Source organism: Salvelinus namaycush, chromosome 24 (genome assembly GCF_016432855.1).
Source record: "Salvelinus namaycush isolate Seneca chromosome 24, SaNama_1.0, whole genome shotgun sequence".
Classification (NCBI taxonomy): Eukaryota; Metazoa; Chordata; class Actinopteri; order Salmoniformes; family Salmonidae; genus Salvelinus; species Salvelinus namaycush.
In genome coordinates this window covers 25,172,661-25,190,049 of record NC_052330.1, presented here as the reverse complement: position 1 = coordinate 25,190,049, position 17,389 = coordinate 25,172,661, and the positions used below count along the sequence as shown (strand labels likewise).

At 41.7% G+C, this 17,389-nt stretch overlaps 1 protein-coding gene across 3 annotated transcripts in view; it reads right to left on the bottom strand.

Annotated features, from left to right (window-relative positions):
• LOC120019111 (kelch-like protein 29) overlaps window positions 1-17,389 on the bottom strand; it is a 136,670-nt gene that overhangs the window by 48,074 nt on the left and 71,207 nt on the right. For all 3 annotated transcript variants that reach the window (XM_038962370.1, XM_038962373.1, XM_038962371.1), the window contains 3 exons: window positions 16,664-16,860; window positions 13,085-13,197; window positions 12,734-12,880 (listed from right to left, as the gene is read on the bottom strand). In XM_038962370.1, coding sequence (XP_038818298.1) covers window positions 12,734-12,880; window positions 13,085-13,197; window positions 16,664-16,860 — 457 coding nt within the window. The remainder of the gene's footprint in view (window positions 1-12,733; window positions 12,881-13,084; window positions 13,198-16,663; window positions 16,861-17,389) is intronic.

Below are 17,389 nucleotides of genomic sequence, written 5' to 3'. Positions count from 1 at the left end.
GTCACCCACCCATAGTCATTTTAAATGTGCCATTTTCCTAACCATCTATGTAGAGAGGACTTATGGCTCTGTGTGTGTTGATCTGGCTATGTAAAAATTGTTCTTTGTTGAAGCACGATTTGGTATGTCTGGTGAACACGGGCTGGCACAATTACCATATAACCAACAGTTATGGATAAAGGCTGTCATTACACTAAAATAACTGTCAAAATATATATATATATATATATATATTTATACACACTACCAGTCAAATGTTTGACACCAACTCATTCAAGGGTTTTTATTTTTTACTATTTTCTAAATTGTAGAATTGTAAAAATAACATATGGAATCATGTAATAACCAAAAAAGTGTTAAAATATATTTATATTTTAGATTCTTCAAAGTAGCCACCCTTTGCCTTGACAGCTTTGCACACGCTTCGCATTCTCTGAACCAACTTCACCTGGAATGCTTTTCCAACAGTCTAAAGGAGTTCCCACATTCTGAGCACTTGTTGGCTGCTTTTCCTCCACTCTGTGGTTGAAGTCGGGTGATTGTGGAGGCCAGGTCATCTGATGCAGCACTCCATCAATCTCCTTTTCAGTCAAATAGCCCTTACACAGCCTGGAGGTGTGTTGAGTCATTGTCCTGTTGAAAAACAAATGATAATCCCACTAAGCCCAGACCAGATGGGATGGTGTATCACTGCAGAATGCTGTGGTAGCCATGCTGGTCACGTGTGCCTTGAATTCTCAAGAAAATCACAGTGTCACCAGCAAAGCAGCCCCACACCACCTCCTCCATGCTTCACAGTGGGAACCACACATGCGGAGATCATCCGTTCACCTACTCTGCGTCTCACAAAGACACAGCGGATGGAACCAAAAATCTAAAATTTGGACCAAAGGACAGATTTCCACCGGTCTAATGTCCATTGCTTGTGTTTCTTGGCCCAAGCAAGTCTCTTCTTATTATTGGTGTCCTTTAGTAGTGGTTTCTTTGCAGCAATTCGACCATGAAGGCCTGATTTCACGCACTCCCCTTAGAACAGTTGATGTTGAGTCTAGGTCATCCTTTCCTGTGATGGTCCTCATGATAGTCAGTTTCAACATAGCGCTTGATGGTTTTTGCGACTGCACTTGAAGAAACTTTTACATTTCTTGTAATGTTGCGTATTGACTGACCTTCATGTCTCAAAGTAATGATGGACGGTCGTTTCTCTTTGCTGATTTGAGCTGTTCTTGTCATAATATGGACTTGGTCTTTTACCAAAAAGGGCTATCTTTTGTAACCCACCCCTACCTTGTCACAACACAACTGACTGGCTCAAACGCATTAACGAATGAAATTCAACAAGGCACACCTGTTCATTGAAATGCATTCCAGGTGGTTACCTCATGAAGCTGTTTCAAGAATGGCAAGAGTGTGCAAAGCTGTCATCAAGGCAAAGGGTGGCTACTATGAAGAAAGTCAAATATATTTTGATTTGTTAAACCCTTTCTTGGTTACTACATGATTCCATGTGTGTTATTTCATAGTTTTGATATCTTCACTATTATTCTACAATGTAGAAAATAGTAAAAATAAAGAAAAACCCTAGAATGAGTAGTTGTGTCAACCGGTGACTGGAACTGTGTGTGTGTGTGTGTGTGTGTGTGTGTGTGTGTGTGTGTGTGTGTGTGTGTGTGTGTGTGTGTATTAGAGGTCGACCGATTAATCGGAATGGCCGATTAATTAGGGCCGATAAAGTTTTCATAACAATCGGAAATCGGTATTTTTGGACACCGATTTGGCCTATTTTTTTAAATATTTTTTTTACACCTTTATTTAATCTTTATTTAACTAGGCAAGTCAGTTAGCGTGCGAAATATCCCAGAGAAGTTAACGTCCCACTTGGCCAAAAGCCAGTAAAAATGCAGAGCGCCAAATTCAAATAAATTACTATAAAAATCAAACTTTCATGAAATCACACATGAAAGATACCAAATTAAAGCTACACTTGTTGTGAATCCAGCCAACATGTCAGAATTCAAATAGGCTTTAAGACGAAAGCAAAGGATGCTATTATCTGAGGATAGCAACAGATTAAACAAAGAGAGAAGCATATTTCAAACCTGCAGGCGCGACAACGCAGAAATAAAAAATATAATTTATGCCTTACCTTTGACGAGCTACTGTTATTGGCACTCCAATATGTCCCATAAACATCACAAATGGTCCTTTTGTTCGATTAATTCCGTCGATATATATCCAAAATGTCCATTTATTTGGCGCGTTTGATCCAGAAAAACACTGGTTCCAACTTGTGCAAAGTTACTACAAAATATTTCAAAAGTTACCTGTAAACTTTGCCAAAACATTTCAAACTACTTTTGTAATACAACTTTAGGTATTTTTTACGTAAATAATCGATAAAATTGAAGACGGGATGATCTGTGTTCAATACAGGATTAAAACAAACAGTAGCTAGCTTTCTGGTCATGCGCCTCTAACTAACAGTACACTTCCAGTGACCCTCGTTCAAGATGGCCGTACTTTTTCATTACACATAGGGAAAAACCAACCAATTTCTAAAGACTGTTGACATCCAGTGGAAGCGGTAGGAACTGCAAGAAGGTCAATTAGAAATCTGTATTCCAAATGAAAATCCATTGAAAAGAGAGGGACCTCAACAACAAAAAAATCTGAATGGTTTGTCCTCGGGGTTTCGCCTGCTAAATAAGTTATGTTATACTCACAGACATGATTCAAACAGTTTTAGAAACTTCAGAATGTTTTCTATCCAAATCTACTAATAATATGCATATCTTATCTTCTGGGGATGAGTAGCTGGCAGTTCAATTTGGGTATGCTTTTCATCCAAACGTGAAAATGCTGCCCCCTATCCTAGAGAAGTTAAGAACACATTCTTATTTTCAATGACGGCCTAGGAACGGTGGGTTAACTGCCTCGTTCAGGGGAAGAACGACAGATTTTTACCTTGTCAGCTCGGGGGATTCAATCTTGCAACCTTACAGTTAACTAGTCCAACGCTCTAACCACCTGCTTACATTGCACTCCACGAGGAGCCTGCCTGTTACGCGAATGCAGTAGAAGCCAAGGTAAGTTGCTAGCTAGCATTAAACTTATCTTATAAAAATCAATCATAATCACTAGTTAACTACACAGGGTTGATGATATTACTAGTTTATCTAGCGTGTCCTGCGTTGCATATAATCGATGCGGTGCGTATCGTGCTTCAAGCCTATCAACTCCCGAGATTAGGCTGGTGTAACCGATGTGAAATGGCTAGCTAGTTAGCGGGGTGCGCGCTAATAGCGTTTCAAACGTCACTCGCTCTGAAACTTGGGAGTGGTTGTTCCCCTTGCTCTGCATGGGTAACGCTGCTTCGAGGGTGGCTGTTGTCGTTGTGTTCCTGGTTCGAGCCCAGGTAGGAGCGAGGAGAGGGATGGAAGCTATACTGTTACACTGGCACTACTAAAGTGCCTATAAGAACATCCAATAGTCAAAGGTATATGAAATACAAATCGTATAGAGAGAAATAGTCCTATAATTCCTATAATAACTACAACCTAAAACTTCTTACCTGGGAATATTGAAGACTCATGTTAAAAGGAACCACCAGCTTTCTCATGTTCTGAGCAAGGAACTTAAACGTTAGCTTTCTTACATGGCACCATATTGCACTTTTACTTTCTTCTCCAACACTTTGTTTTTGCATTATTTAAACCAAATTGAACATGTTTCATTATTTATTTGAGGCTAAATTGATTTTATTGATGTATTATATTAAGTTAAAATAAGTGTTCATTCAGTATTGTTGCAATTGTCATTATTACAAATTTTTAAAAATAATAATAATCAAAAATCGGCCGATTAATCGGTATCGGCTTTTTTTGGTCCTCCAGTAAATCGGTATCGAAAAATAAATCGGTCGACCTCTAATTATATATATATATACACAGAGAACAAAAATATAAAAACAACAATTCCAATGATTTTATATAAGGAAATCAGTCAATTGAAATAAATTAATTGAGCCCTAATCTATGGATTTCACATGACTGGGAAGGGGTGCAGCCATGGGTGGCCCTGGGAGAGCATAGGCCCACCCACTGGGGCACTAGGCCCAGCCAATCAGAATGCGTTTCCCCCCACAAAAGGGCTTTATTACAGACAAGAAATAGTCCTCAGTTTCATCAGCTGTCTGGTTTGTGAGGCCAGTTGGACGTGGCATGAGCTGAAATAAAATATCCCAGTAATGTTGCATACGCACAAAAAGCTTACTTCAAATTTTGTGCACAAATTTGTTTATATCCCTGTTAGTGAGCATTTCTCCTTTGCTAAAATAATCCATCCACCAGACAGCTGTGGCCTATGAAGCTGATTAAACAGCATGATCATTACACAGGTGCACCTTGTGCTGGGGACAATAAAAGGCCACTAAAATGTGCAGTTTTGTCACAACGCCACATGTTTTGAGGGAGCATGCAATTTGCATGCTGACTGCAGGAATGTCCACCCGAGCCGTTGCCAGAGAATTGAATATTCATGTTTCTACCGTAAGCCGCCTCCAACGCCATTTTAGAGTATTTGGTAGTACGTCCATCCGGCCTCACAACCACAGACCACGTGTAACCACACCAGCCCAGGACCTTCACATCTGGCTTCTTCACCTGCGAGATTGTCTGAGACCAGCCACCCGGACAGCTGATGAAACTGGGTTTGCACAACTTTAGAATTTATGCACAAACTGTCAGAAACCGTCTCTGGGAAGCTCATCTGCGTGCTCGTCGTCTTGACCTGACTGAAGTTAGGCATCGTAAAATCAACTTCAGCGGTAAAATCTCCCCTTCAATGTCCACTGGAGTGTTGTGCTCTTCACGGATGAATCCTGGTTTCAACTGTCCTGGACAGATGGCAGACAACGTGTATGGCATTGTGTGGGCGAGCGGTTTGCTGATGTCAATATTGTGAACAGAGTTCTCCATGGTGGGGTTATGGTATGGGCAGGTATAAACTAGACAACAAACAATTGCATTTAAGGATGGCAATTTGAATGCAGAGATGACGAGACAAGATCCTGAGGCCCACTGCTGTGCCATTCATCCACCACAATCACCTCATGCTTCAGCATGATAATGCACGGCCCATGGGCGCAAGGATCTGTACACAATTCCTGGAAGCTGAAAAAGTCCCAGTTTTGCCATGGCCTGCATACTCACCAGACATAGTGACATTCACCAATTCACCAGACATTTACCAATTGAGAATATTTGGGATGCTCTGGATCGACAGCATGTTCCAGTCAATACCCAGCAACTTCGCACAGCAATTGAAGAGAGTGGGACAACAGGCCACAATCAACAGCCAAATCAATTCTATTCGAAGGAGATGTGTCGTGCTGAGGTAAATGGTGGTCACACCAGATACTGACTGGTTTTCTGATCCACGCCCCTACTTTTTTTTAAAGGTATCTATAACCAACAGATGCATATCTGTATTCCCAGTCATGTGAAATCCATAGATTAGGGCCTAATGAATTTATTTCAATTGACTGATTCTTATATTAACTGTAACTCAGTAAAATCTTAGAAATTGTTGTATGTTGCGTTTATATTTTTGTTCAGTTTATATATTTTTTTTTTTACGAACAGTCTTACTCAAGATGGGACAGCTGGGCATCCGTGTAGTTTAGTCCGTTTCTACGGTAACATGGCCTCAACACGCTGAAACTGTCTCTGAAACAAGAAACTAGCAAATGAGTCTTCGCTCACCTAGGCAACGCCCACAAAGCAGCAGCAGCCCATATAGAAATGTAATGATTAGAACAAGCTCGTAACCTGCAACCGTGGCAATTTGACTGGTAAACTCATGGGTACACCCGCAATGGCTGCCTGGTATTGTGATAGAAATTATTCTATGGTAATAAAGAATGTTCATTCAAATGATGTTAATTGATATTGTACTCTTCCTGCTTTGCTCCTATGGGTACACTCACAATGGCTGCCAGTCCACCCACTACACCATCCTTGACTTTAAATCGGGACGCCCTAATCATTCTATTTCTATGGCAGCACATGCAGTCAGGCCCGAAGGAGAGGATAAAATGTGCATCTTAAAAAATACATGTTTTATTGCTAGTCGAGCGTTTATTATTACAGAGACCGCAGTCATTTGACTGGCCAAATACAGTCATCCAAAATTCCATGATCCTCAACCCTAAACACAATACTATATTTATTTGTATTTAACGAGGCAAGTCAGTTAACTTCTTTGATATAGGGGGCAGCATTTTCACTTTTGGATGAATTGAGTGCCCATAGTGAAATGCCTCATACTCTGTCCCAGATGCTAATATATGCATATTATTATTACTATTGGATAGAAAACACTCTGAAGTTTCTAAAACTGTTTGAATGATGTCTGTGAGTATAACAGAACTCATATGGCAGGCAAAAACCTGAGAAAAGATCCAAACAGGAAGTGAAAATTCTTGTTTGTTAAAGTCATCGCCTATTCAATTCCCTGTAATATATGGATCTGTTTGCACGTCATACGCCTTCCACTAGATGTCAACAGTCAGTAGAACGTGGAATTAAGTTTATGCTGTGTTGTGGGACCGGATGGGAGGGGAATGAGTCAGTGGTCTGGCAGATTGCCAGTTCTTGGTCACGCGCTTTCCTCATGTTGTCGCCTTGCGTTCCATTACTTATACAGACATGAAAGAATTCTCCAGGTTGGAAAGTTATTGAATATAAATGATAACATCCTGAAGATTGATTCTCTACTAAATTTGACCAGTTTATTCGACTTGTAATATAACTTTTTGAAGTTTTCGTTTTCCTGCATCTGCGCGAGCGTTTGGACACGTGTACTACACATGCTAGCAACATTAGCTAATTGGACATAAGTAATGGACATTATCGAACAAAACAACGATTTATTGTGGAACTAGGATTCCTGGCACTGCATTCTGATGAAGACAATCAAAGGTAAGGGAATATTTATGATGTAATTTCGTATTTCTGTTGACTCCAACATGGCAGAGAAATGTTGTTACATCTGAGCGCCATCTCAGATTATTGCATGGTGTGCTTTTTACGTAAAGTTTTTTTGAAATCTGACACAGCGGTTGCATTAAGAACAAGTGTATCTTTAATTATATGTAAAACATGTATCTTTCATCAAAGTTTATGATGAGTATTTCTGTTATTTGACGTGGCTCTCTGTAATTACTCCGGATATTTTGGAGGCATTTCTGAACATGGCGCCAATGTAAACCGAGATTTGTGGATATAAATATGCACATTATCGAACAAAACATAAATGTATTGTGTAACATGATGTCATATGAGTGTCATCTGATGAAGATGTTCAAAGGTTAGTGATTCATTTTATCTATATTTCTGGTTTTTGTTACTACTATCTTTTGCTGGGAAAATGGCTGTGTTTTTCTGTGGCTATGTACTGAGCTAACATAATTGTTTGGTGTGCTTTCCCCGTAAATCCTTTATGAAATCAGACATGTTGGCTGGATTCACAACATGTGTAGCTTTAATTTGGTGTCTTTCATGTGTGATTTCATGAAAGATTGATTTTTATAGTAATATATTGGAATTTGGCGCGCTACATTTTTTCTGGATTTTGGCCAAGTGGGACGCTACCGTCCCACCTATCCTAGAGAAGTTAAGAACAAATTCTTATTTACAATGATGGCCTACCCCGGCCAACCCCTGGGCCAATTGTGCGCCGCCCTATGGGACTCCCAATCACGGCCGATTGCAATACATCCTGGAATCGAACCAAGGTCTGTAGTGACACCACTAGCACTGCGACACAGTACCTTAGACCGATGCGCCACTCGGGAGCCCCATACGGACTACATGCAGTTGCTACACAGCAAGGTGTGTGTGTGTGTGTGCACTTCTTTTGTGCTCCAATGTTTATATAAAATGCAGTATCATAGAAAGCAGATGGGGTCAACGAGGTTTCTTCAGATCACTGATTTCAATAGGAGGTATGATATTAATTTCTGTATCAAGTATAGTACAGTCCACTACAACATACAAGTGCACACTTCATTTAAGTGCAGCACACTACTCCAGTCCCACTTAAAAACCTACATTCTTTTCATTTGCTTTGGAAACATAACTACTCTTTCCATTTCTTCTCTAAACCAGATGAAACATTTGAAAGACCTTCACTAAGATACTCTAAAGATACTCTATAGAAGTATTACCATAAAATCAAATAACTTTCAATTTATTTGAAATACTTTTGAAATACATGTGGGTTCTGAAATGGCAAACGTCAGATGTCCATTGTTATTTTTTGAAGCGTGAACTCTGAGGTCTTTTTCCATAGTGAAGTGAACGACAGGCTCTTTTTATCTACTAAATCCACCATTAAATGTCCTTTTAAACATCACATTAGGATGCCCACCCCTATTGCTTTTGCTTTTTAGCCCCCCCCCCCCCCCCTCAAAGAGCCAATTAATCACCTTCCTTTGTCAGCCTGTTCTACCAGGTGAGATAGAACATATTTCATGGGGATCCTATTAGAGCATAATAGAGGGGCTATTCAGGCCCATACACGAAGGGCCTATAGAGGTCTTGGCAGGGAGAGGGGGGTAGTAGGTATAATTGGTAGCATGTGTATTTCGTTTGTACCACAATGCCTCTGTGGGTAACAGTGAGGACTGGTCTCACTGTCAACAGCGTCACTGAGGGCGTTTTCACACACAGTTCTGAGCTATAGTTCGAATCAGAGTTTGATTATTTGTTACATTGTCATTTGGTCCGGTTGGTTTCACATTGCCAAATGTCAATGAACTAAAATGCCTAAAAGCTCCGTACTCAAGCAAGTAATTTGTTTATTGGAAAAAAGGCTCATGTTAAATCCATCTATGATTATCAAGAAGCATAACTTGTGTCCCAAACTTCACATTACTTTCGCTTTGGTCTTCCAACAACATGCGTGAGGAAACCGCACAATATCCGCTCTAACTCATGTGAATAGGCTATGTTCAGTAGCCTATATCCCTGGAACTGCCAGTCTCCCCTAATCTGCATCAGATGAGCTCATAAATGCAATGCTGCTACTCAAATAATGTTTCAGAGATATTAAGTTATGGTACTGTGCATTTCATCAAATGCTTGCTGTCAAACAACCAATACTACTGCGCGCATCTGGTTATTTTCCTGTGTTTGGTCCAGACTGACTCTCACCCTGCAGCGAACAACTCTTCTGTATGAATGGAATTGGACCGAGACCACAGTGCGTTTAGTGTGCTCCCGAATGCGGATAGTGTTACCATCAGTCCAAACGAACCGAAAGGGGTAAATTGGGACGGAAAATCAGAGTTCGGAGAAAAAAAACGCTCCAAACCAATTTGGTATGAAAGCATCCTGAGCTAAGGGAACACCGTTCTCCTCCTATCCACTGTTTATGTAAGGCGGGGAATGAATGGGACAATTTAAACAGTGTATTTTAGCCACTAACACCATACTAGCAGCTCAGACCTATTGTCCATGTAATGTAATGATAGGGTCCGCAGATTTTATTTGGCGCACCAAGTTTTCTGAGCAAAAGCAAAATAATTCTAATAATTTGAGAAATTGGGGCATGTTCATTGTTGGACACGACGAAATCAGCTCCAAGTGATTTTAATTGAAGAAATCTGTTCAAGTATTCTCACACATAGAGACGTGATCGTATACAAATGGGAGGTTTAAAATTATTATGTTTGGTTAAACATATCTTTTTGGGCTTCTTGCGGTCAATTTGCAGTCTACAAATGATTTGTAATTATGTTCCTGCACCCCCAACCATCCGCTTTAGGAAAAGAAATGGTCCCCCGGCTGAATCTAGTTGATGATCCCTGGTCTAGGTATTACAGCAGTGAGTTTAGCATGAAAGAGACTATTTAGCTGGGCGCTATGATCAGTAGAAGATGAATATGTTTCTGATTCACAGCCTCCTGAACTCATGTAAACTCTTTTCCTTTCTGTGTGCGTCTTTCTATTGTGTGCGTCTTCCACAAATCCATAATTAACACCAACTGTGATGTCCAGCCCCGGTCTTAATTCTAGCGGATATTTGAGACAACATAAAAAAAATAAGTGACATTATTTATTCAGTCACCGCCAACGTGCTGTTATGCACGCTCGCACACAGCCCCCCAGCCGTTGCATTCCTCCACCTTCCGACCTTCTCAGAGTATGTAAGCCCTGTGACAATCGGTCCTGACGTGCCATTAAAACATTTCACAGGTTCAGGGGGAGCGATTTCCACTGCTCTCCTTCTCCAAATGGCAGGACGGAAAGAGGTGTGGAGGGAGGGAGGGGAGGTGAAAAGGAGCTTGTGGTGAGCAGTGCATGTTAACAAAACCACTCGCTCTCTAGACTGGGGTCAGTTTCTCTTGTGAAAAAAATCTCCCCTCCATCCCCCACTCCCTCGTCCGCCTCTCTCCCTCGTCCGCCTCTCTCCCTCCCTCTCCCGTTCTCTCTCTAGCGTCATTAGTCTCACTATCACACATGGCCCCTAGATTTGAGACTGGCCCTGAGCTCCACTCCTATAACGTCAAGGCACACAGCGGAGAGTGAATATCTGATACCTACTGAACACAGGGACACCGGGGCCCCCCTCTGCCCTCTCTGTTCACTGTCTCTCTTCCTCTGTCTCAGTCTCTCTTCGGGAGTGTGTTCTCGCGAGTAAACAAAACCAAAGACCCAAGTCTAAAGCTGTGACCCAAACGGTATCAGCCACAAAAAGGAATGAGCAGTGACTCACCAGTAGGCCCCGACCCTCCATTTGAGAAACCACTGACTGCTATAAGGGATTAGTTTTATCCTGGACTTCGTGACAAGGTGGAAGAGGGAGAATAAGGAGGAAGAGGAGTGGACGGCAGGTGAAATGGTCTGTCCCATTCCGCTATCCCCTCGTTTCCCTGCCATGGTCTGATTCACTGTTCTCTCCTGTCCAATAGCCTGTGAGATTACTGCTGAACTGCGCTGAGTTGAACGGATGTGATTGGTCCAAACCTTTCTGGCTTTCATCCTCACTAGAACATAAGTCATTGTGTGTGTGTGAAACTACCCCAAAGCTCTAACCTTGTTCAGGACTCACACTCAATTTTGTGCAAAGCGTTTGCTGCACACAGTTCACTTACATCCGGTGTACTTCCCCATTATCTGCATCTCCTTGTACTGTCTGGACTGCTGTTTGGACCGTAGGTCTTACATCCATCACTTTAGAAAATACTTCCTTGTAAAAACTTTCTCTGTAGAAGGCAGAGTTTTACAATGGTTTTATCATGTGAAACGTCAAGTCCTGAGAGACAGTTTCAGTCAAAACACTTTTTTGATCATTTAACCTAAACTGTCTCTCAGAACTGCCTTTCTATGGCCAACAGACCTTAATGTCTGTAGTAGCAGGCACCATTATAAAGTCCAACTCAATTTATGGAAGTAGTTACTACTGGCATTCAATCTGGCAAATACAAAGACTGTCTATAGTAGTTGAGACCATTACAACGACCATTCAATCTGATGAGAGGGTGTTATTCTGACTGAGTGACGTTCTCAGTGATGAACTGTTTTAACACGACTCATCTCAGCTCCCTTGTTAAACAGCAGTCAAGGCTGCTTTATGCATGGTCTTTTAGCCTACATTCTGAATGGCAACCTATTCCCTATATAGTGCACAACTGTTGACCAGAGCCCTATGGGTCCTGGTCAAAACTACTGCACAAACAAGGAATGGGGTGCACTAAATAGGGAACAAGGTGCCATTAGGGATGTAGCCTTACTATTGGATCCAGAAATGGTCTGTATCCTATGGTGATCTCTTCCACAATCCATGGTATCTTCTTCCATATTCATGGAGGTTGGTTAGTCAATGTATTGACCATGAAACGTATCGACCACCAGTCTCATTTGTTGAAGTGTGACGTAGTGGAATATGACATAATCCCATTTCATTACCATTTCCTAGAACGACAGACCAATACCCCGATTCAAAAAGCTGCAGATGAACAGAAGCTGCCAGAACAGTGTGTCCCACTCAGAATGTTCATACTCTATCACAGTGCATTTAAACCGACAGCATGCTAATTCCATCTCGTGGACATTGTCGTCATTGGACATTATGAGAACCATACTATTAAAACTTAACTACCAGTCTGCATGATTTTACAGGTGTTTAATTTATTCAGATGCAGGGCAGAGCAGGGTGACAGTACGTAGGGGAAAGTAGAGAGAGAATGGTACTGTATATGCTTGTTAGTGTGTCTAGAGGAGGAAGTAAATATAGCTTAAGGGACTTAATATAGACTAGAGGCTGGTGGTAGGACTCTGCTGGGAACATACATAACAGTGTGTGTCTACACACCACAAGCTTTTTACTTTCTCTCTCCTTTAAGGAGCTCTAGTCGAAGACAGGAGGGATTGTGGTGTAGGAAACAGATACAAAGATGAGACGTGATGAGCAATATAATGAAACCAGGACATACTGTATGGGGTAATGGTTGGTGAGTATGCGTGATGATACTATAGACAGATGGTGTCAGAACCGCATTAAGTCCTGATTAACCAGGTTAGATCAAAGGGCGATATGGCACTCCCACAACAAACCAGGCCATACAGTCCAGTACCCATAAACGCTGAACGAACATGTTGAAAATGGACCAGTAAAAATTGAATCACTCCTACCTCGTAACCACTAGGACCCTCTCCCCCCGCCTTACCTGAACTCTGGCGGTGGGGTCTTGTTTGATCCACTTGATGGCGGTCTCGTAGACCAGTTCCTCAGCCTTGGTGGTGAGGCTGTCATTAGACAGGTAGGCCACTAGGTCCTCCTTAGACACACACATAATCTCCTCCTGCCCCGCCACCTAGTGCACAATGAAGGATTGACACTTCATTGGGATGAAAATCCTGGAGTACATGCACTGTTTTTAATCATGTGTGACAGGTGTTATGGTAGACGGACGGCATAGCAGGAATTAGTACTGCAGGTAAGACTTTTCTCACAGATACATAGTGTGATATGTTTTTTGGGGGTTTAAAAATGAAATCCAGTCATTAAATCCACCTACCTCAGGGAAGTTCTGCAGTGCGAAAGCTTTGGCCATGTTGTGGAGCTCTGTACATCGCATAGCTTCAGCCATGGCCAGCACACCTAGACAGTTCCCCACTGTTAGCTGTTTCTCTGCAGAGAGCGAGAGGGAGAGCGTGAGAGAGAGGGGAATGGGGAGAAAAAGAGGAGAGGAATAAGGGAGTGCTATTCACACATCCATAAAAAAACTGTCTGGAAAGAGGGGGAGAAAGCAGGGAGAGAGCTGTGGTCTATCTGTGTGTTTATCTGGGCCTGGAGAGAGACTGTCATAGCTGAAACAGCTCCAGGGACAAACAAGGGGAATCAATCGTTAGGAGCCTACTGAGCACGGTCAGGCGGGGGTGTGGAACGGCATAGCAGGGATTAGTACTGCAGGTAAAGACCTTTGTGTGTGTGTGTGTGTGTGTGTGTGTGTGTGTGTGTGTGTGTGTGAGTGTCTGCTGCCTATACAAACATCACCAGGAAAGGTAATGGAGCCACAACAATTCAAAGAGCAGACTGAATATCTAATCAAAACAGGGTTTGTATGACATCAAAGTGTGTTATTAAACTCTAAAGTTAACTCCGTGTGTTGAAGCTGAATAGGAAAACAAAGCCTTTGAAACTAATAACTGTAGTCTGTTGTGGTGTGGTTGAGCAGACGTGTTTTCACCTTGAGAAGGGTCTGACGGGAGAACATGTAGTAATAAGGGCTAGACGGATCAATAACTTTAGAGCCCTCTCTATATCTAATCAATATCAGACCAGGTTGAAATGTGTTTAGGATTCTTCTTTACTTTGATCTTAATTGATTCCAAAGGTACCGTTCATTTAGGTTCATTTGATTGGGTGTGAGGAGTCTCTGCAGAATCCATATGGCGTTCACGATGTGTGTGTGTGTGTATGTGTGTGTGTGCGTGCCATATCTAAAACTTGGAGACATAATGAATAGAGGAGTTTTATTCCAGGCTCTGGAAGGTCCAATAGCTGATGGCTGTAAATCCACACAAACGTTGAAGGTTGAACTCGTAGACAGAATTACAAGAAATGATTTTATGGCTTTCAGTGATTTCCAAATTACCCTGCACAACATAGCATCTGTTCGCACTAACTGCCATGATGAATGGTCATTTAACTTATATTGTGCTCTTGCTCCATCTCCATGTAATTACTTTGTAGATGCGTTGTATAACTGTACATATTACATTGTGTTGGATCAGTTTTCTATTTATTGATGTCCTAATATTTGGGCAAATAATACGATGTGCAACATAGGTAACCCAGGTGTATTGAAATGTGTTTTTTGGTATTTTTGTCACTCAAATCTGATCAACTCAATACACCATGGCCAAACTAGGCCAAGTTCATTTATCTTCAGTACATTTGTTAAGAACTTGGATATCCTTGACATAATATCAATTTCTTTGTTCCAAGGTTATACATTGCACCAGTACAATGTCATGCAGTGCACTTGAGCGTTGAAATTCTTGCTGTATTGAAAAGCGCTATACAAATCAAATCTATTATTATTACTATGTCTCAGTTCTAACACTCAAATGTCATGAATTATATTATTCAGGCAGGAAACACTGACCTACTGATGGTGATGAAGTCTGACTATACTATAAATGGTTTCCCTGTTTTCAACAAGTCCATATCGTCGGACGAAACGAGAAAAACAGATCAATATTTATTTCCACTGTCTTTTCCCTCTCCTTTACAGCTCTGACCTTTTTCATCTCATATCCAGACATCATATCCCTGCCTTGCCTTACAGCTCTCCCCACCAATCTCTATTAAATGGTAAGTATAAGCTGACATTTACAATTTCCCAGTCCCTTGACCTCCTAAACCCATGACTACGCATTTGCTCCTCAGTTGACCCATGGGCTCGCCACCCCCAACCTTTCAAACACCCCTCACCGCTTTTACCCAGACCGGTATACTCAGCTCTGCCTTGTCTTGGTATCGATTGGCCTAGAACATCTGTGGGATTTGACATTTTACTGACAATTGTTCCCTGACCTTTTTATGAATCTGTCCTGGCGCCTCCTAAACCCTGAGAGCCGGGTGGAGAGGGAGTGAGAGCGGGGGCTAATTCAGATTTTTTTTTAAAACAACATACCAAGAATTCTATCTGGCAATGTTTATATGATCCCCTTTCAAACAGTCCCATTTGTTGTGCGTAGCCAGCACCATCAAGGTCTAAATTCCTCCAACAGAATGCACTGCGTTTATTTCTTCATACTCACAACTGTAAGTTAGCCATTTTTAGATCGCCATATTTGTAAATAGCTTGTAGTGTGTTATTTCCCTGTTAAGATGAATAAAACATTGGCTACAGTTAAACTCAAAACTTTATCAGATATCTTCTGGTAAATATAAGCATTGTAAATAAGCATTGTAATTATAAACATTGTCTAGAAACTTGCTTTTAGTTGCCTCGCTTGCTAGATTTTCTAAACAGGTGGTTTTTCTTTGGTGCAGAAAATAAATTGTTGCTATAGGTAAAGTTGCTATACTGAACAAAAATATAAATGCAACATGTAAAGTGTTGGTCACATGTTTCATATGCACAAAAAATTATTTCTCTAAAATATTTGTTTACATCCCTTTTAGCGAGCATTTCTCCTTTGCCAAGATAATTCATCTACCTGACATGTGTGGCATATCAAGAAGCTGATTAAACAGCATGATCATTACAAAGGTGCACCTTGTGCTGCAAACAATAAAAGGCCACTAACATGTGCAGTTTTGTCACACAATGCCACAGGTGTCTCAAGTTGAGGGAGCGTGCAATTGGCATGCTGACTGCAGGAATGTCCACCAGAGCTGTTGCCAGAGAATTTAATGTTCATTTTTCTACCATAAGGTGCCTCCAATGTGGTTTTAGAAATTTTGACAGTACATCCAACCGGCCTCACAACCGCAGACCACGAGTAACTACGCCAGCCCAGGACCTCCACATCCGGCTTCTTCACCTGTGGGATCGTCTGAGTAGGGCGAGGGTGGGTGCTGAGGAGTATTTATGTCTGTGGGGAAAAACTAATTCTGATTCAGTGGGCCTGGCTCCCCATGCATGGCTGCATCCCTGCCCAGTCCATAGATAAGGCCTAATGCATTTCAATTGACTGGTTTCCTTATATGAACTATAACTCAGACAAATTGTTGAAATTGTTGCACATTGCATTTATACTTTTCAGAATGACAAGAACAAGTTGCATGTTGGACGAAAATAGAGTGATCATGATTTAATGCGTGCCAAATCCGGCAAGAAGAAAGGTGATGTTTACACTGAGACATAAGCGACAACTATCGAGAAAATACAGAAAAGATCACTAGGTCCAGAGGTGGAAATAGACCTTTCAGATATAAAGGAAAGGCGGTATGAGGTATTAAAGGGAGAAGAATGGCCAAGCGCTGGCTGTTAGAAAGAAACTATTTTACTCCAGTGGAAACTTTGGACACCTGACAGAAAGGGTGCGAGGGACCATGAGCCAAAGACGGAAAGTCAGGCTTAGTATGAGACAGACACACCGTCCCCCGCCCCAAACACACACCCTGTGCCATAGCTACATACCTAGGAAGGACACACAGACTTTGCAGAAGGTGTTGAATTGGAACTTGTTGGCAGCCTCTAGCAGTGTCCTGGCATTAGCGGAGTCTATGACCAGAGAACCTGTGTAGACAAACTCCAGCAGCAGCTCCAACACGTCAGCTCCAATTTCGCTCATCCGCAGCTCTAGCATCTCCCCGCTCCTCGTCTCCCCTGACGACCTGACCAACCAACCACGGTAGAGACAAGAGTTAGACATCGAAGAGATGCGCACACACCTAGGACTAGGGCTACACACACACACTCGTGCGCACACACAAACACACACACGCAACCTGCATCAATAGAATAGGGAAAAATAACAGAATCAATACAACACGATAGAATACAGTAGAAATGGGGAAGGTAGAGATTGTTTGGTCTTGTTTTTACAGTAAGCCACTAGGGTTTGTAACAGTACACAGTTAGGTTTGTGCTCCATCTGAAACAAAAGCACAAGTGATTGGTGTCTTTATCAAGGCAAATTAATATCCAAAAGGCATGCTTTGACATGTGTTCTCAGGTATGCATAGATATGAAGGAGATGCATACAGGATAGTGGGAGACAGAAGACAGAGGGGAGGAGGTGATACAACCACACTGAGAAGAGTCCTAAGTATGTTAGAACAGTGTTGAAACAGACTGCTAACGGAAGACCTCAAGCTATGTTAGCTGTGGTATGTTTGAAAGCTAGCCAACTGTTGCGCCCAA